The following is a 21,410-nucleotide window of genomic DNA, read 5'->3' on the forward strand; positions in this document are numbered from 1 at the left end:
TACTAGAATCAGAAATGGAAGACAGAATACTATTACTGACCTTATAGAAACTAAAAATAATTATAAAAACTATGATCAAATGTGTAACAATAAGTTAAAGAACTTGGATGAATCAAAAACTTAATGGCATTAACTTTTAATGGCAAAAAACACAATTACTTTTGCACCAACCTAATAGAAAAACCTAAAATGACTCAAGAAGAAAGACAATGAACAGATCTATAACATGAGATCAAATTAATAATCACAGAATTACTACCAAAGAAAAGCTCAGTCCCAGATGACTCCACTGGTGAATTCTACCAAATGCTTTCAAAAAAACACAAATTCTTCATACCTTTGAAAAAAATTGAAGGGTCCACTTAAAACTTTTTCTACAAGGCCACTATTACCCTGATAACAAAATCAGAGACATTACACAAAAAATTACAAGGACAATATCTCTTATGAATATAGAGGCCAAAAACTTCAACAAAGCACAGAAAACCAAATCCAGTAACAAATTTTTAAAATCCTATATTATGACGAAGTGGGAATTGTGCAAGGAATGCAAGGTTCATTTAACACCTGAAAATCAAATAATGTGTTACATCATATCAACAGAATAAAAGATAAAATCCACATGATCATCTCAATAGATGTAGGAAAGCATTTTACAAAATCAAACACCCTTTCATTATAAAAACAGTAAACAAACTAGGAATAGAAAGGAACATCCTTAAACTGCTAAGAGTTTCTATTAAAAATCCAGAGCTAAAATCAGATTTAATTATAAAAGATTATATGTTTTCCCCCTATGATCAGGAATACCACCAACATGCCTTTTCTTACCACTTTTATTCAACATTGAACTGGAGACAATTAGTCAAAAAAATTAAATAATGGAAATCTAAATGAGACAGGAAGAAGTTAAACTATCAGTATTTGCAGATGACATGGTCTTGCACATAGAAAAGCCTACAAAATCCACTAAAAACTTTAGAGTTAATAAGCAAGCTCAGTAAGCTTGATTGATGCACATAAAATCTATATACAAAAATAATTATATTTCCAATAATTTGAATGATTTAAAAGTAAAATTACGAAAACAATTCCACTCACAATAGCATAAAAAAGAATAAAATAATAGAAATACATGTAACAAAAAATAAAACTTTTACTTTGAAAGCTACAAGACATTGTTGAAAGGGAAACTGAAGGTCTTAAATACATAGAAAGACATTCCATGTCTGTGGATCAGAAGACTTAATACTGTTAAGATGGCAGTATGTTCCTAATCGACCTACAGTTACAACATAATCCCTACTGGAATCTCAGTTGGTGATCTTTGCATAATCTTTACAAAAGTTGATAAACTTCCTAAAATTCATATCAAATTTCAGAATAGCCAAAACAATCTTGAAAAGCAACACAGGTGAAAGCCTTACACTCCTGATTTCAAAAATTACTGCAGAGCAATGGTAATCAAGAAAGTGTGGTAGTGGCATAAGAACAGGCATATAGATTGGTAAAACAGAATTGAGAGTCCAGAAACAAATGCATGTGTCTATGGTCAACTGATTTTCAAAAAGGATGCAAATAACATTCAATAAGGAAAGAATTCAACAAATGGTGTTGGGACAACTGAATAGTCACATGTAAAAGAAGGAAGCTGGACCCTTACATTACACCATATACAAAAATCAACCTAAAATGGATCAGTGACCTAAATATAAGAGTTAAAATTATGAAAGTCTTAGGAGAAGACATAGAGCTAAAGCTTAGTGACTTTAGGTTTGACAATGAATTCTCAGTGGTGACAACAAAGGCACAACAAAGAAAAAAATAAATTGGACTTCATCAAAATTTTGTGTTTCAAAATACAAATCAAGAAAGTGAACAAATTCACAGAATGAGAGAAAAGGTTTGCAAATCACATATATGATAAAGGCCTAATATCCAAAATAGAGGAACTCTTAAAACCTGAGAAAACAAAAATGGGCAAAGGACTTGAACAGACTTAATATATGACACTTGATACTGGCATTGCACATCAGGCAGGAAAAATGTAACGGTGCTAGGACATTTAGCTTTCCATATGAAATATATACATGTAAGGAAAAATATTTATACCATATCAGCTTGTATGAGTATACTCTATGATGTTCAACAAAATCACCTAATGACACATTTCTCAGAATATATCCCTGCTGTTAAGAAACACATGACTGTATATATAATTCTATTTATATGAAATGTCCAGAATAGGTAAATCTATAAAAGACAGAAAGCAAATTAGTGGTTGCTTAAGACTGGAGTGGTTAGGGGTTGATAGCTAAAGGGTACAGTTTTGTTTTTTTTGTTTTTTTTTTTAGATGATGAGTATATTCAAAAATGGATAGTGGTGATGATTACACAATTCTGTGAATATACTAATGTATTACCCCCAAATATATACTGTGACTAGATCACAAAAATAAGTTTAGTCAATTAATTAATAAATTCCACTTGAATGCCTACTAAGTACTCAGATATAAGACTAAATAGGATAAGATGTTTTGTCCTTTTCTCAGGAGGAAATATATTGCAAAATAAACACATAATTAACACAGTCCAAAAATTAAAAAGTGGTGAGCCAGAAAATATACATTTCCCACTGGGTTAAAGGGAAGGATTATTCTCAGTGATGGTTAAGTTGAGATTCTCAATGCCAAGAAAACAGCTATACAAAGATAACAGGGAAGATGACTACAAGCAGAGGGGAAAGCAAGTGCGACACCGGGAATGGGTGGATAAGTGTTTGAGGAACTGCATGAAGTCGAGGGCAGATGAATTGCAGAAGATCGGTAGAACAGAGGGAGCAGGCGAGATCCCAGAGGTCATGAGAGATTGGTCAAGGGCAGGCCTGTAGGAATTTGTAGGTTAGGATGAGAAGCTTTGACTTATTTCTTTTCAACCCCCTAACACTCTGAGCACCTCTCTTCCATTACACATAACCCACTGTATCTCCCTATCCTGCCCGCTCTAAAGAAAATGAACATTTCTCATATATCTTTAGTGCCTATTTGGGATCTCAACAGAGGTCTCTTGAATGAACAGGTCACATATTGGTATTATAATAAGGCAAAAATCCTAAATCCTATAAGATATTTAGAATAAAGATTAAATAGAAGAAAAAAAATGTTTTCTAAAGGTAATGTACAAATGAAGGTCAAGCATATTGCATCTGAATTCCTCAGGCCAGCCTGGTTGTTTCTACTAGAGACCATGATGGGTCCTCAAGTTTGAATGAGTTAAAGAGAACATCTTACTAACTTAATTAACTCATTGCCAGAATCTGAAACATCAAACTGCTGGCAAAAAGCAGCTTTATACTCTGATTATGGAGCAGTAGTCATTAACTGCTTCTCTAGCCCACTTACTAAGTATTCCAAATAATTGTGCAGAATCATGGTATCTACTGTTACATCACCAAGAACTGTAACAGACAAAAATGAAAAGGCTATTAGAATACAATTCTCACAAATGAAATAGGATTATGTATTACCTTTCAAATAACAAATGATGATAAAATTTGCTTTCCTTAGAAATGACTTATAAATGTTTTATTGCCTAATGATTAGCTTTGCATTTGCATGTTGGATTTCCTGTTTGTACTACACAGGAATTCTGCCAAAATTCTAATTATAACATCACTATCCAGAAAGGAACACACTAGTTCTAACACATTTGAGACAAGCTAGCCAAATAGCAGTTTTAGAGTGTAATACCACACATTTATGCACATAAATAGAGCATGTTTCTTCGGGAGGATTAAAAAAACAAACAACAACAACAATACATTTTTTTCAGCTGGCTTACTGTGGCCTTGAGGCTTCAGCCTGGTCTGTCTGCAGTTTTTCTCCTTCCACTTCCATTGTACAGTAAACAATTCGATTGGGAGCAACTGACTTCAAGCCTTGCACTTCCATTATGACAATCTAAAGATAAAATGATTTTAAAATAATGCATCAAGTTGACAACATTTAGCAATATACAGAAATAGCAGCATGAACTGAATAAGGAAGATTGACAAAACTGAAAAAAAAAATTTGTTTTATTGACATCACTGGTATTTTTATCTTCTTTAGAATCCACCTCTATTCATAGAAGGTATAGCAAATAATATTTTTAGGAAATCTGGCAACTGAAACTATATTTGCTGCCAACTACAGATAAGAGTAAGGTCAAAGGTCATAAATATAAGCTGTAGTGAATTAAACGAAATTTAAACTCAGATCCTTAACAAATTAAGGCAAGTCTGCATGAAGTTAAGCAGAATCACAAATGAAAATTCAGTGCAGATGATAACAGCAGCACACAAGTTCCATATAAATTAATATAGTATATATTAATGGCAGACATTTATACCATCATACCAACTCATTGATATCAACACGTGACATCAGAAATTTTCTATATTCACTTGAGATTACTATTACTGTCTGTAAAAGAGTTTAATTTATGGACTGTATCTTATTAAATGGAAAACTATAATTTGTCACTGAACATCTTAATACTAACTTGGTAAGTAAAAACAATTTTTCTATCCATTAAAGATATGTACCAATTTAATTCAGTACACTGGAAAAACTGATATTGCCTTATGTATTTGTAACTCCTGAGAGAAAGGACAACATATATTTTTTATGTGCGCTTTTTAATGTTTGTCGAAGAGGCTGCCAATCTTAAAACACTGTAACCTATCATTCTCATTGGATGTATACATCAAATATGAATATTATTTACCATAAGGTTTTCAATCAAAAGTTACATCATGAACTCTTCTAAATTCTCAAAATTTAATTTATAAAATAGATTAAAATGCATTTATATATGTACATTGATTTCTTCATTGATCCCATGTTGTATCTGCACAAATAATAATAAAATTCATGTTTCATAGCTACCAAAATATCTACCATAAACATAATCTGTATCAGTTCCTGATCATGTAATACTTTATTACAGTCATTACATTTTTTATAGAGTCGTGATAAGAATTTTGATCCAAAAGGGCTCAAAAAACAAATCATCTTAAAAGTGTTCTTCCTTTCAGCTCTGTTACAAGAGAAGAGTCATGTTTGTAAATATAAATGTGTATTTGGTTTTTGTTAAATTTTGTTTTCATAAAATATATAGGAAACTGATCACTCAGTTATTTATCAATAAAATAAAAGATCAAACTCAGAACAGGTTTTCCTCCTCAACCAGGGCTTTTGTCATTTTCTCACATGGAAATGCATACCAACATATGAATCAAAATCAGGACTTAACCGAAAACAGACCAAGAAAAGTAATGGAGAATTGATAGAGAAAAGTAGTATCTTTCACAGCTGTTCTAACACTCCTCAGGGAAATTGGGATGAAATACTAAATCTTGATTAAAGAAAATAAGCAAAGGAAGTTATGCATTTTTAATGACTCAGGTTTTTTGCTAGTAATATTGAAATTTGTTAGATTCTTATAGAAATAAAACCAGAAGCTGAGATAAATCAAATACATAACCATATTAATTAAAAGGCAAATACACTTGGACTTACCACCATTACTCTAATAACTTCTTAATAATAAAAATGTTTGATGGTCATTTAAAATGTATGAAACAACAGAATTGGGTACCACAAGTCTAGAAATCGTAAGAGCACTGCTTCATGTTTCAGAATATTATTGACACTGCATCTCTTTCTGCAGTGTGTTTAAATAGCCCAAATGCAAGAGAAGAAAGGCAGCATCTGCTTGACATTATTTCTGTCACCTCTACTATAAGCTACTGTAAACATGACCTCCTAAAACATACTACTTATGAAATGGTACTCTGCTTTTCAAAACAATACTTCCAACTATGCTGGGAACCTTTTATCCTGCAGAATTGTCACTTTCAAAAGATACAGTTTCTGTGATAAAAAATCTATATGTATAAATAAAACAATGTGATTGTACAGATCTGATATCAAAAAGGAAAATAAAACATAGCTGGCCTAAATAATTAGTGATAAAGACAGCCAAGAATTCCATGGACCATCAGCTAATCTAACTTTAAGTAAGTGTTTCAATTCCCAGTAAAACTTGCTAGTGGACCTATGGAAGCTAAACCGAACTATTTTTCATCTTCTCTTTCCCATTCTCTCTGTAGCTGATGTCATAAGGATAAAATAAATAAAGCTGTCCTAGAAGTAAAAAGAAGAGAGGCACGTATAAAATGTGAAACTAGGTAACTTTCTTCCAGGTGAAATGCTGACCACAGAGTTAGGAGACATTTAAGCATGTGTAGTTTATAAAAGAATGACACTGAGCAGTATGGTGAAATTGGGAACCATATAGCACCAAACATAGAGAAACTCATGGAATCTGCTAGCCTAATATCAATGAAAGAATTCAGTGTAAAAAACCAACTATAGGCTGGGCGCGGTGGCTCACATCTGTAATCTCAGCACTTTGGGAGGCCGAGGCAGGCGGATCACGAGGTCAGGAGATCGAGACCATCCTGGCTAACACGGTGAAACCCCATCTCTACTAAAAACACAAAAAATTAGCCAGGCGTGGTGGCGGGCGCCTGTAGTCCCAGCTACTCAGGAGGCTGAGGCAGGAGAATGGCGTGAACCCGCAGGAGCTTGCAGTGAGCTGAGATCGCGCCACTGCACTCCAGCCTGGGCAACAATGGGAGACTCTGTCTCAAAAAAAAAAAAAAAAAAAAAAAGAAGTCAACTATACTCATGCCACTGATAACATTCCCCACTTTCCACTTCTTAGGTCAACATTTGTTTTTCTAGTATTGCTTGAACATTTAACATTATTGAATAGCTTAGCGTTTTGTGGATTGGATCATCTCTTGCTTTAATATTTCTTCTGAAGCCTTAATGAACAGGGAAACCTAAAAGTAATCCTGTACAGCTGCTTTTTTGGTACCATAAAAATCCTTAATTCAATAAGTATTTATTGAGTCAATTGTGCACTAGGCATTGTTTAGGCACTTTCATTACCTCAGTAAACAAAAAAGAAAGAGAAAGAAATAGAACCTTACTGCAACTTATATTCTAGTAGAGAAAGCCAGATAATTAACAATAAACACAATATATAACTGAACTATATGTTAGTTGGTAAGTACTATAGCAAAAACTGATCTTGGGAAGGGAATAGGGTATGGTGGGATAAGGGAAGGGTGGGAGCAATTTTAAAGAGAAGGTGAAATTTGAGTAGAGTTTTTCAAATCTGCACTTTATTCCTTTGACTCAGTATAGTTCTTAGAAAAGATTCCTCCACTGGACCACTTCTAAGCCTGACTAATGAAGTGTGACAGCTTTAAATGGGATTAACTGCTTGCCTTTCAGAGTTTTCTTAGGCTGAAATATGGGGTCTGAGGAGCAAGATTTGCTGAAAGAACTAGAGATAATTACTCATTTTAGCTTGGCTGATGTCACAGGCCCTGTGACTAGAGGCATATCTATTCTCTCTGGTGTCCTATAAACATGCACTGCACCATCGTCACTTAACACGACTTTACGTTGTTGCTGGACACATAACTCTTGCTTAAAATACTGTGGACACTGAGAACAGATTTGTATAATGCTATAGTAGGAAAATATCTGCCTTAGATAGACATAGCAACAGAGGATGTCAAAACAATTTTATAAATATGCAAGCTTCTCAGACCATGAAAAGTGAAGTTTTAGCTCATATTCTCTAACAACCTACTGCCAACGGAACAGTCCTCCTAAACATATTGGCAATAAAGGACAGAATATCATTTCATAGTTATCACTTAAACATCGACTCAGCAGCCTAATTTTGTTTTCAACAGGCAAAACATAATTCATAAGTTAATTATTACAATCGTTTAAGATTTTTGAACAATAGAGAAAAGAGAATGTTCTAAACTTTTAGTTCTGAATATTTACATATAAAGATAATGCTAGACTTGTACATTATAAAAGTTATTTGCTCTACAAATTATTTTTTTCATCAATAAATTTAAATTATAGACTGGGCACAGTGTCTCAAGCCTGTAATCCTAGCACTTTTGGAGGCAGAGGTGGGTGGATTGTCTGAGCTCAGGAGTTCGAGACCAGCCTGGGCAAGGTGGCAAAACCCCATCTCTACTAAAAATACAAAAAAAAAAAAAAACCTTAGCCGGGCATGGTGTTGCATGCCTATAGTCCCAGCTACTCAGGAGCCTGAAACAGGAGAACCGTTAGAACCTAGGAGGTGGAGGTTGTGGTGAGCAGAGATAACGCCACTGCACTCCAGTATGAGAAACAGAGAGAGACTCAGTCTCCAAATAAATAAATAAATAAATAAATAAATAAATAAATAAGATAAACTCTTGTTGGAAAAAGTTATACTATAATTAAGGGACGAATTTTGTTTTGTATAAAGTCTTAAAAAATAGAAAAGAGTTGACGTTTTGTATTTCACTCAGCAGGAGATCTGAGACAGGAATGATGAGGAAATTCTACAGGTAACATGCTGTGTAGTTTCAAATTAGACATCCTTATGTTATAAGATTGAAAAGGCTGAGAAGAAACCCAGTAGTGAAACCATTTGGTCAAGTCATTAGGTAAGCCCAGAATCAAATCTTGAGTCAGAAGAAAGCCTCATAGTTCTAATATGACACTAAGTTTAATCTATTAACCTACAACTAAATCATTAATCCTGAAGTCAAGAAAGTGAGAGGCAGATGTCCTCAAGTTTGAATGTATCTCAGAGTTAAATATATGGAGAAAAAAGAATAAAAATAGAAGTTTTCTTCTTCTGCCATAAACTAAGGAAATGAAGTTTCAATAAAGAAATTGAAAACTGTTCTTCGTAAGACTGTATTTACTTTTATTTGTCAATCAGCAAATGCAAATGGCAGCACTGGGAACCAGTAGAGAGGATAAAAGGAAGGAGCTATAAGCCTCAATATAATTTTTGAAAGAGCTATGAATTAAAGTGTCACATTGTTACTATTTACTAATGGAATAAAAATTATGGGGAGGGGAAGCTGGAGTTTCAGCCAAATGGTGACTTGACTCTCCTAATTATTATGTTATAATCTTTTATCTTAATGCCTCACATACATTCTTTCTCCTGGGAACTAAAGATGTCAGGGGTGTGTGTGTGTGTCTGTGTGTGTGTGTGTGTGTGTGTGTGTGTTGTGGTGTACAAACCCACAGACATATAACTAGATAAGCCCATATACATAGATGATCAATGAAGAGATATGTAAAGCATCAATAGAAAGTTGTACAAAGAGTATTAGTCTTCAGTTTCCAGTGATTTGCATAAAATATGAAATTCTGAAGTTTTGGAGAATACAATTTTAAATGTATGACTTTTGTTCTTGCTCTAATATGTACTGTGCCTGTAATAAAACTTGAAGTCCTGAAAAAGAAGAATTCTCTATTTCTCATCATTCATGATACCTAATAATGTGCATTATAACTGGCTTATTTGATATGATCCTAGTAAAATGATCCTATGGGTAAAGTAGATTTAAAAAGAAAGGTTAACCAAAAATCTGAAAGGAGTTCCCAAATTACAAAGAATTCAATTATATATTGAATTGCTATTTCTACCCATGTGCATTTTGATGCTTATTTTATCAATGAATTTTTGTTATTGTTGTATTTTTGAGACAGGGTCTCACTCCGTCAGTCAGGCTGGAATGCAGTGTCATGATCACTGTTCAATGTAACCTCAACCTCCTGGGCTCAAGCAATTCTCCCATCTCAGCCTCCCAAGTAGCTGGGACTACAGGCACCATCATGACCAGATAATTCTTTTTTTTTTTTTTTTAAGGAAACAGGGTCTCGCTATGTTGCCTAGGCTGGTCTTAAACTTCTTGGCTTAAGTGATCTTCTTGCCTAGGCCTCGCAAAGTGCTGGGATTACAGGTGTGAGCCACAATGCTCGCCCTATTTTATCAGTAAACTTACACTAGCCTCGATGGCATAAAGAAGATTTGCCTTAAAACTTTTATTATTTTATTATTTAATCCTAATACTGTTATGTTTAAAGGGAAATTTGCATTCATTTGCATATACAAGCTGAGAGTCCAACAAATGAAGAATAATTTAACATCTCCAACATATATTACACTGTTTTAAATTCTAAAAGTTACTGCAAAGGTCAACAGAAATTATTTTGCAGCTTCATTTATGCTGCCAGAGGTAAGCATGAGATAAAGCTACTTACCTCTAAGGTGAATGACAGCACCACGTCGGACTTTGACAGCTGAATCTCATTCTCATCTCCTATGTCCAAAAATGCAGAGTTCTGTGAACGTTTTAATTTTTGTAATTTAAATTCTGGACCACCTTTCGAAACTGGAAGACTTTCCAAATTGGCCATTAGCAAATTCACCGAAGACCGCAACTCTTCTATATACATATTCTCCATATCTTTTGCTATAAATTTGGGGAATTTTCTTTCCTTGAAAATAATTTTTAAAATAATAGTGTTACATAAGTCATATTTCAATTTCATCATTAAAAAATTGTATGATGTATATACTTTGCTGTCTTAGAAATTACAACACTCTCAACATATCTACCCTACTTCAGTCACTAGGCTTTAAAATCCTCAGGCTTTGGCATTTTTGAATATATCTAAGGTACTTCAGATATCTTATTGAGGATCATTGCAGTACAAAATGAAAAAATCACATATATTTTCACATTAACTTTATTTGTGATAAGATCTGCTTAAGGAAAAACAAACTCTGAAAACATGCATGGAAGATATTTTAGTATATAGATGAACCTTAGCCACTGGTAGCTTTGCAATGCTTGAGATAACTGGTCTATAAAAAAAATTCAGGACACACAGCTTTGCCAGTTAGGAAACAAACATTTTAACAATAGCCCTATTTCTTACCACAGATATGCATTGTTGGAAGGGTATGCTTTTTCATAAATAGGCATTAAAAAATCACATTATTGAAGAGTGATATGGTCATATTTCTAAAATTAGTAAATTTTCACATTAATGTGCCAAGATCTCTTGTGGCTATAAATTCAGTTTTTTACTAAAGGCTTAGAAAATGTTTAAAGCAAAAGGAAATTTATGATAAAAACTATCAAGGGAAAAAGTAACAATATCAATTTGAAAGATTCTATTTTCTTGCTAAATTATATCAGCATTGTCATTCAATAATTTTAACTCTGCAATCAGATTTGTTTCTTCTGCTCAATTAAAAGGACATTCCAAATATTGATATTTACCAAATCATTCTTTGGTAGTGCCAAATCATTCTTAGAGCAGATTATAATAAATTTATATTCCCCAGAACAGCAAATGAGAGCACTTTGTTCCCTCACATTCTTGGCTCTTTCTTTAATGTTTACCAACCTGGCACTTAAGTTTTCTCTCTTAAAGACAGAGGGTATATAGTTTTACAACATTAAGCCTAGTGTAAAATGACCACCACTGCATAGAACTGGCTGGAGGATGAAAGCCTAAAGCGGCCATCTTTCAAATGACTGCTGAATGCTCCAGCACGGCCTTTACGTTTTCTCCCTTGACATCATTCAAAATCTAACCTAAGAAATCTGCATTACTAGTACAACTGGAAAGCATCCAGCGTGCTCGTCAACCTGCATCTAGTCTGACTCACTTGCACCAGTTCGTTCATGGGATGGGAAGGAACATCTGGCACCACTTCACAGATCAGTCCCAGAGTCGCAGGCCACCTGTTTTTCTTTTCCCCCAATATAACCTTCACATATTTCTTTTTAAAATAATTTACATATAATCAAAATTAAAATTGCATAATGTCACAGACAGATTAAATATCTACATTAAAAATTAACTTTCCCAAAGAAGGTTCTTAAGTATCCTTTTAAAACTTCTCTACAGTTTGAAGCAACATTCCAAAATAGCAAATTTGTATCCTTAAAAAAACAGGCAACCACCCAGCTATAGAATACCTGGGTTTCCTTTAGTGGGGTGGGGGAGGGAAGGAATTGTCTTTAGAATAATTTTTCAGATAAGCAAAGAGAGGGGAAAAAAGCAAAATGATCCATAAAAAACATATTTTATGTTTTTGGACTAACTTTAAGGCTGTCAGAAAAAGCATCCAAAACTGAGAAATAAGGCAAAGCAATGAGCGGGCAGATCCTTTCAATGTCATATGGAGGTGAAGGCTATCCAATGATCATTTGGGGAAAAGATCTTAGTTCACCTTATTATTTATTATTGATTCAAGGTTCCAGACAATAAAGTTACACGTTACCTTGTAAAACTGTGTCTGAAAGAGGTGCAAATAATGTTTGGTGAATAATATAACCCAAAGGTTCAGTTTAAATCTGTATTACAAATTAACCAATTTTTAATTAAGCCCATTAATCTTATCTTAGTAATGCCCCCAAACACCTAGTTTCTCACATGCTCTTTGCTCTGGTTTTAATATCTAACTTGTTTGCTTATTAATTATGCATTGAATAAAATCTCTATTGTGTGTCCATTTTATATTTGTATGAATGTCATAATTTTATCCTCAAAAAGTATAGTTTAACAAATAAAAAGGTGAGTATGTCACATATCTGAAAGTGCTGATATACTAATGCTTTGCTTTCAAATTTTCAACATGTTATGGAAAAACTAGCATTAGCACAAGAAAAAAAACTATTTGTATTTAGCTTTAACTATAAACATTTCATTAACTATCATCTGTCAAACAGGAGAAAAGCAGGCATCTCCAAAATTGGCTCTTTTATCCGTATTTCCAAATTTTTCAGGGACTAGATTATACTTGAATTTTTTCTCTGAGAAAGCTCAAAATTCTGTTTTAAAACTTTGAGGTTTATTGATAATATTTCATCAACTCTATTTAGCCTGCTTGTGTTGTCCCTCACTGGCAAACAACAAAACTAATTGTGTATCAGACAAATACACATTTCATATTCGTTCTTTTAAACTAAAATTGAATCAGAAATAGGGTTATTTCCTAGTTGTCTAACTGTGAGTCACTCTTATAAGCTATGTGTTCTAATTAGGTCCTCTGTACAGCATAGGTCACTAGTGGTCTTAATACATGGTATACCCAAAAACAATATTTGTTTATTTAAAAGGTTTTCTCATGATTCAAATATAATCACTTTTTCTTAAGTGCTGTTAACCTTCCACTAGACGACATCTGGATTTCATACCCTAGGATAGTTTCTCTAAGCTGATCTCTGCTGCTTCCCATGCCCCATATTAATTTTAGGTTCTAATCTCAGCATCATGGCATCAAGTGAACTACTGCTTGTGTAGCTGGTTTCAAACCTAACTAAATCGTTGAAGTGTTTAAATGTTTTTGCTACAAATTAGAGCAGATTCAGTTATCGTTACCATATTGGTATTCTCTCTTCCTTTCAATTCAAATGAGTGGGAGAAAAGGGAGGGAGTCTACAAATAATTCAAGAATTCTTCACAGCTCCAGCTTTCTCACAAATATGCCAGCACGTAAGACTCAGTCATTCGATAGACATTCCCTGAGGGTCTGCTATGTGTTCTACTCCAGGCTCCTGGACAGAACCATGAAGATAATGGACAAAGTCCTCTGCTGCCATGAAACCTGTATTTTGCTGTGAGGTGATACACTTAGTAAACAAGGAAATAATTTCTTATGGTAGAAAGTGGTAAGTGACATGGAGAAAAAGTCTAGAAGGAACACAGAGTGAGTGGTGAGAAGGGTTGCAGTTTTAAATGGGGTGGTTGGGGAAGGTCTCAATGAGGAGATGATACCCTTTGAGCTAAAAGTGGATGAGGAAGTATGATGATTAATTTTGTTTGTCAATCTGGCTAGGCTATGGTGCCCAGTTGTTGGGTCAAATATGAATTTAAGTGTTGCTATCAAGATATTCTTTAGATGTTAATAACATTTACAATCAGTAGATTCAATAAATCAGATCACCCTCCTACATCTATAGGTAGGTCTCATTCACTCAGTTAAAGGACTTATGACCAAAGGTGAAGGTTTCCTAAAGAAGCAGCAATTTTGCCTCAAGACTAAAACACAGTTTCTCGCCTGCCAGTCTGCCCTACAGATTTCAGACTTAAGACTGTAACATCAACCCTCACCTGAATTTCCAGCCTGCCTACTTGTCCTATGGATTCTGGACTTGCCAGTGCCCACAGCTGTGGAAGCCAATTCCTTGAACACCATCAATCTCTCTCTCTCTCCCTGCCCTCCCCCCCCACACATGTATATATATATATATATACACACACGCACACACACATATAACATGTATGTATGCATAACATCTACTTTAAATATTATATACATATTTATTATATGTACCTAGATATTTGTCTAGATATATGAAAATATAGATATAATCTCCCATTGGTTCTGTCTCTCTGGAAAACCTGACTACAGCAGGGAGCAAGCCATGTAAATGTCAGTGGATGTTCGCTGCAGGTGAAGAGTCAGGGCCAAGGCCCTGTGGCAAGGAAAGGCAAGGAGGCCACCGTAGCCAAAGTGGATTGAGCAAGGGCAAGAGTTTAGTGCAGGATAAAGTCAGAGGGGTAACAAAGAACAGATCACACAGGACTTTGAAGGCCATTTTAAGAACTTTTCTTTTTTTCTCAGCAACATAGGGAATCATCACAGATTTAGTGCAGAACATTGCTGGCTGTTGTGTTAATGGGGACAGGGGTAGAATCCAGGAGACCGACTAAAAGGACAGAACAATGATTGAGACAAGAGACAAAGATGACTGGACCACACTAGAAGGGGGAGGATGGCAGCAACTGTCACATTCTGGAAATACTGTGAAGGTAGAGATAAAAGGATTTCCTGATAAGTTGCATGAGGTATGAGAAAAAGAGGTCAAAGATGATTCCAAGTTTTTTGGCCTGAGTATCTGGAAGGACTGTACTATCAAGAATTGGCCTGCCCTGACCACTTGACTGAAAACTGTAACCACCCACATCTCCCTCTTACATTCCCCATCCCGCTTTTTCTGATCTATTTCCTAAGTAACAATGATCACCTTCCATAATTCAGTTACATGGCATGTTCACTGCTTATTGTGGGGTTATCGCAAATAAAATGTAAGTTCCACCAGGGCCTGGCAGAAATATTTTTGTCTCATTTTATCCCAATGTATCCCAAGTAACTAAGACAGCACCTGGCTGTATAGTTGGTGTTCAATTAATTTGTGGATAGAAAAAATGAGGCTCGAAAGTGTTAAGTATCGTGCCTACTATTATGTTTAGAAAACAGCAATCATGAATTTGGTCACAGGTCTTTCTGGCCCTGTACACATTTTGTTCACTACTTCCTAATCACCTCTTGGCTAAAGTATTAAAGCCAACATCCCTCTTGAAACAGAGATTTTGCCCTGTAGTTTTATTGTTATTATATTGTGTTGTTCTGTGAAATACAGAAGGGGGTGTTCCTGAATGCCAACTAATAGCTATTTATCAACCACACTTCTGGAATTATCAGATTGCAGAGGCAGCAGGATGTAAGAGAGCGAGCTGAGGCTCTGGAGGCAAGGCCAGGATTTGAGGTCTGGCTCAGCCACTTATTTGTTATGTAATCATGGTGAAATAAATAATCTTTTCTAAGCCTCAATTTCCTCTTCTATGAAATTAACTTCATGATATCATCTGCCCTTACAAGGTTTGTAGGATTATTGTCAGAATATAATTCAACAAGGTCAGTCAATTATTAGCCTTAAAAATATTTCATTAAGATGGCTTCACTTTGGTGAACTTGAAGTGGAAAGCAATTAAACCCGCTCAATCTGCTATGTCAATATTTTCATCAAAAGGTATCCTATTTTTAGAGGTATATTTTGCCTTCCAAACCCATGGGCTTTCCTTCTTTCTCCATGCGTTTTCCACTCTATCAACATCTCTGATGAAACCATCAGGGTTTTCTCAAGAAGAAGCCTTTGTGTGTTCATCACTAACCCTTTCTTCTGACTCAGCCCAGGCGTTTATGAACGTGCCTTCTTCTCAGTATGAACCTGAGAATATGTCTGAGGCTTTTCTTCCAGTCCCATAACTCTCCAGAAAATCACTTAAACTTTATTCTAAAGCATTGCATATGACAATGTGTCCAGTCTCAGGTAAAATCTATATACAAGTATACAACCTTCCTAGAAACCCAGAGGACAAAAATAAGGCATGTTATCCTTTCAACCACTGCCCTCTGTGCAAATGTAACTCTTTGGCCCCTAATTTATAGCACACTGTATCTTCATTCATTTAGGGATTGTTCCTCGTGATCTAATTCCAGCTTGGTTCTTACAACTTACTGTTATTCTTGTTATACAATTTCTCTCAATTTTTCTCATTTTATTGTTTCTCTCTAATTTCTCAACCTTTCCTTTACTTTTTAATATACGTTTAAACAGTACCAGCATTTTAAAAACATATATTAATATTTACAAATACAAATTTTCTTTGCAGAATTACAAAAATAATTGTTAAAATTAGTATGGGATATAACTTCTTGAATGCTGGAAGAGTTTACTATCTTGATTTGGGAGGTGGCTACACAAGGTGTATGCATAAACATTCATTAAACTGTAAAATGAAGATGTGTGCAGTTTATTGTATACATATTATGAGAGAGAGATAGAGAGACTATCCATCAAATATTGGAAGTTTTTGCTAAACAGAAAGGAAAGGGAAAGAATCTTATGCTCAAAGCAATCAACAGCACTATAATTGCAAGTCCATTGAAAAGAACTAAAATTTTCATACTACTGAAGTAAGTTAATCAATAAATTCACTAAAGAATGATTTAGACAATTAAGTTCCAGTCTCTCTAAAAACCTTAAGTACTAGAAAAAACTCGTGGCTTTTGTCTGAAATCTATTTCTATTCATGATACACAGTGATCATACAAATAACTACAATATGATGAATTTCTTGTATCAAATACACTTTATCTGCCAGATTGTATACTAGATACTTAAAATTATATTTTTTCATGCATTTAGTCATTCAATTAAATATCAGTTGGAACCACTATGTGCCAATAACTCCGCTGTATACTTAGGAATGTATTATATGATTTTGTGGGGAGGAGTTTTTTCTCCCTGGATATATTTTGCTTAGTACAACATTAAAACTCTTCTAGATCTGGCAGTTTGAGAAACTCATGCATTGCTTCAAGAAAAGTCTATAAAAGTTATCATTAAAATTAAACAGTTCACATATTAAGGATGAATATGTAAAGTGAATAATATGTTCCCTCTAGATAACATGCATTCAGATATTTGGGATTAAGCGGTCTATGTGTAGAGAAGAAAATGTTAAAATTATGCTGGCTTTTTTTAACCTATACAAAACAATTTTTCAGCTCACAGAAATCTATGTAAAGAAAGGAACGGGGTACAGTATGTCCAAGTTAATAATTTACCTTTGCCATTTTATCTGCCAATTGCAGCCGGCCATCAAGTTCCCTTCTGATCTGGGCTGCTTGTTCGTCTGCATTATCCAGCTTAAAAACAAAACAGAAGTTACACATATTGTGATTACTTAATAGCAGTGACCCACAGACCAAGGCAAAGATGAAATGACTCAAAAATGTTTAATAGACTGTATCAGATATCTATTACAAAGAGAATACAGGAGGCTGTTTAATTAGATTGGCAGACTAGATAAATTTATTGGGTAGTTTCTCATTGTGGTTTTATTCACAAAACCACAAAATCAGGAAATTGGATTTCTTGATCATTAGGTCAGTCCTAAATAGTTCCAGATATATGAACCTCTTGTTTTGTTCTTTCAAGTTCTCACCATGTATTTCTGGAGGACGAGATGCTGAGTAATGTTTCACTTCTTTCTTTGTATTTTAAAACATTCCCTTTGTTTTAATAATACGTTTGTATTAGTACTAAACTATAAAAGTACTCTTTGATTGACTAACTTTCTACCACTTAAGTCTTCATATACTCCTCATTCTAATACCAATAGACTAATACTGCCAAGAAACCCTTCCATTCTTTTAAGGATTGGCAGCATATTAGAAATCCATTCTCCTGTTCTAAATTTGACTGAAAACAAGAAAAGTGTGCTCTCATCTTTTTTTATTTTTAAGAAATCTCCCATTTACATGGAAAATTATTTTCACTTTATGAACTAATCCTTAACTTTTTCTATAACTTATTTTAACTTTGCTCATACCTTTTCACCCATTCACTCAATATTTATTAGTTCCTTTATAAAAATGTTAAAGTGAGGAGGTTAAGTGTTAATTTTCTCTTGACTTTAGTTTTTTCTCCTTTTGCACTCTCATCACGAAGAAGCCTGAACCGCACAATACACTTTAGTAAAGGACCATCTAAAGATTCGATTGAGAATAACATTAAACACCAAGGAGAATACGGTTTACTTGTCCCTTTCCTGAAGAACAACAAATTGACGAGGTTACATTTTTAAAAACATCCTCAAATAAGAAAGTCCTCAAAAACATGAGTAGAAACAAACCAGATTAACACGATGGTGATAAGGCAATTTATATGAAGAGTCAAAAAAAAAAAAAAAAAGAGGAAGATGTTTCTACAAGAGAAAACCAAAAGTCTGGAGGTGAGGAGGTAAAACTGGACACACACAGTGGTTCTTTTGGAATGAGATACCAGAAGAGGCAGAGTGAGGGACAGGACTGGAGAGAGAAGCAGGGCAACTTCATAAGTTACTCTTCATAAGCCACATTAGGGAATCTGGAGTTAGTTCCTACAACAAGGAGACTTCCTTGAAAGGTTTAAAGTGGAGGAGTGATATGATCAGACATAAGCTTTGGAAAGATCACTCTATCTCCAGCACAAACAATAGGTCAGAGAGACAGAAGAAAGTCTTCTTATTCTCTTTATAGATATACACAAAATGTTAAATTGAGGATATGCATGTTAATTTTCTCTTGGGAAAAAATACACAAAAGGCCTGAGATTATCTGTCTAAAATATGTTTCCAAGTTGATTTTTAAAAAACCAATTTCATTTTAAAATAAGTTAAAAAAACAGGCAAGATTTTCTTAAAATAAGTCGTTGTTATAAAGGAGTTTCTTTCTATGTCATCTCATAGAACTAATAAACTTAATTTTAGTTGATGAATATGATTCAAAATCGAACAGAAACAAGTTTCTCTTCACTGTGTCTAAAACCAAAATGATTCAAATTAAAAACTAATGTAATTGGCCAGGTACGGTAGCTCATGCCTGTAATCCCAGCACTTTGGGAGGCCGAGGCGGGTGGATTACTTGAAGTTAGGAGTTCAAGACCAGCCTGGCCAACACGGTGAAACCCTGTCTCTAATAAAAATACAAAAAAATTAGCCTGGTGTGGTGGCACACATCTGTAATCCTAGCTACTTGGGAGGCTGAGGCAGGAGAATCACTTGAACCCTGGACATTCAGGTTGCAGTGAGCGGAGACCACACCATTGTACTCCAGCCTGGGCAACAAGAACCAAACTCCGTCTCAAAAAAAAAAACAAAAAAAAAAACAAAAAACCTAATGTAATTATGAAGAAAAGTAATATGTAATAAGTACATGTTCCAGGTTAACTGAAATCTCTCATTCCAAGCTCCTAAAAATTAAACCATAAGAACACTGAAACTATAACAATACCTCAAATGCACTAAATGTAATATGAAATATATTATGGTCTTTACTTAAATGCTGATACATATTTCTTCAAAAGAAATAAAAAAGTTACTTGCATATAAAGGAATTATATTTTTTCTCACAGCTCCAACAAAAATAGCATTTAATATCTTAAAACAAAAGGCCATAGTTTTTCAAACTTCACTAGAAACACTATCATCTTTTTGTATTTATATCTATAGATTAACAGCACTTACTTAATTGTAAGTGAAATTGTTTGAGTTATTTCTAAATTTTGGTAGTTTTGTTTGTAAAAGACAATTTACAACTACATATTTTTTTTCTTTTTGTGGAGATGGAGTTCTCGCTATGTTGCCCAGGCTTGTCTTGAACTCCTGGGCTCAAGTGACCCTCCTGCCTCTGCCTTCCTAAGTGCTGGAATTACAGGCATGGGCCACCGCACTTGGTCTGTCTTTAAAAAAATATTAGTGGCTTGATCACATTTGTCTGAAAAAAAAGGAAGCAAAAAACAAACAAACAAACAAAAAACAATGTAGAGCATTGGGGCACTACATTGTCTTTTTTTTTAATTTCAGATTCAAGGGGGTACACATGCAGGGTTGTTACATGGGTATACTACATGTTGTTGTTGAGGTTGGGGATACAGATAGCCCCATTACCCAGGTGGTGAGCATAGTATCCCATAGGTAGTTTTTCAGCTCACATTTCCCTTGGTCAATCATTCCCCAGTGTACTAATCCCATCTTTGTATCTACGTGCATTCAATGTTTAGCTTTTATTTACATGTGAGAATGTGTGGTGTTTGGTTTTATGTTCAGGTGTTAATTTGCTTAGGATAATGGCTTCCAGCTGCATCCACATTGCTACAAAGAATATTATTTCATTCTTTTTTAGGGTTGTATAATAATCCATGGTATATATGTGTATGTGTATATATAGATATTTATATTATAAAATATTTTATGTATCTATATAATATTTTCTTTATCCAACCCACTATTAATGGACACCTATATTAATACCAGGTCTTTGCTATTGTCATTAGTGTGTCAATGACCATATGGGTGCAAGTGTCCTTTTGATAGAACGAGTTATTTTTCTTTGGGTACATACCCAGTAGTAGGATTTCTAGGTGTAACAGTAGTTGTGTTTTAACTTCTTTGAGAAATCTTTAAACTACTTTCCACAGTGGCTAAAGTAATTTGGATTACCACCCACAGAATATAAACATTGCTTTTCTCTGCAGCCTCACCAGCATCTGTTGGTTTTTTTTTTTTTTTTTTTTTTTTTGACTTTTTGATAATAGCCATTCTGACTGCTGTGAGATGGTATCTATCTCATTGTGGCTTTCATTTGCATTTCTCTGATGATTAGTGATGTTAAGCATTTGCTCATGTTTTTTGGCCATTGTACATCTTTTGAGAAGTGTCTGACCATGTCCTTTGCCCATTTTTTAATTGGATTGATTTTGCTTAAGTTCCTTGTAAATATCTGTATATTAGATCTTTGTCAGATGCATAGTTCGCAAATATTCTCTCCCATTCTGTAGGCTGTGGGTTGACCGTTGGTTATTTCTTTTGCTGTGCACAATCTCTTTAGATTAATTAGGTCCCACTTGTCAATTTTTGTTTTCATTGCAATTGCTTTTGTCGACTTAGCCATAAGTTATTTGCCAAAGCTGATGTCAAGAAGGGTATTTTGTAGTATTTCTTTTAGAATTTTTATACTTTGAAGTCTTACATTTAAGTCTTTAATCCACCCTGAGTTAATTTTTGTATATGATGAAAGGTAGGGGTCTAATTTCAGTCTTTACATATGGCTAGCCAGTTATTCCAGCA

The 21,410-nt window shown here is 34.4% G+C and overlaps 1 protein-coding gene across 8 annotated transcripts in view; it reads right to left on the reverse strand.

Annotated features, from left to right (window-relative positions):
* The window catches only part of CADPS2 (calcium dependent secretion activator 2), a 572,739-nt gene that overhangs the window by 302,535 nt on the left and 248,794 nt on the right, over positions 1–21,410 (reverse strand). For all 8 annotated transcript variants that reach the window (XM_028846226.2, XM_015134824.3, XM_077997218.1 and 5 more), the window contains exons 4-6: positions 17,368–17,448; positions 10,194–10,430; positions 3,841–3,959 (exon numbers count right to left, since the gene is read on the reverse strand). In XM_028846226.2, the coding sequence (XP_028702059.1) occupies positions 3,841–3,959; positions 10,194–10,430; positions 17,368–17,448 (437 nt within the window). The remainder of the gene's footprint in view (positions 1–3,840; positions 3,960–10,193; positions 10,431–17,367; positions 17,449–21,410) is intronic.

This window comes from Macaca mulatta, chromosome 3 (genome assembly GCF_049350105.2).
Source record: "Macaca mulatta isolate MMU2019108-1 chromosome 3, T2T-MMU8v2.0, whole genome shotgun sequence".
Lineage (NCBI taxonomy): Eukaryota > Metazoa > Chordata > Mammalia > Primates > Cercopithecidae > Macaca > Macaca mulatta.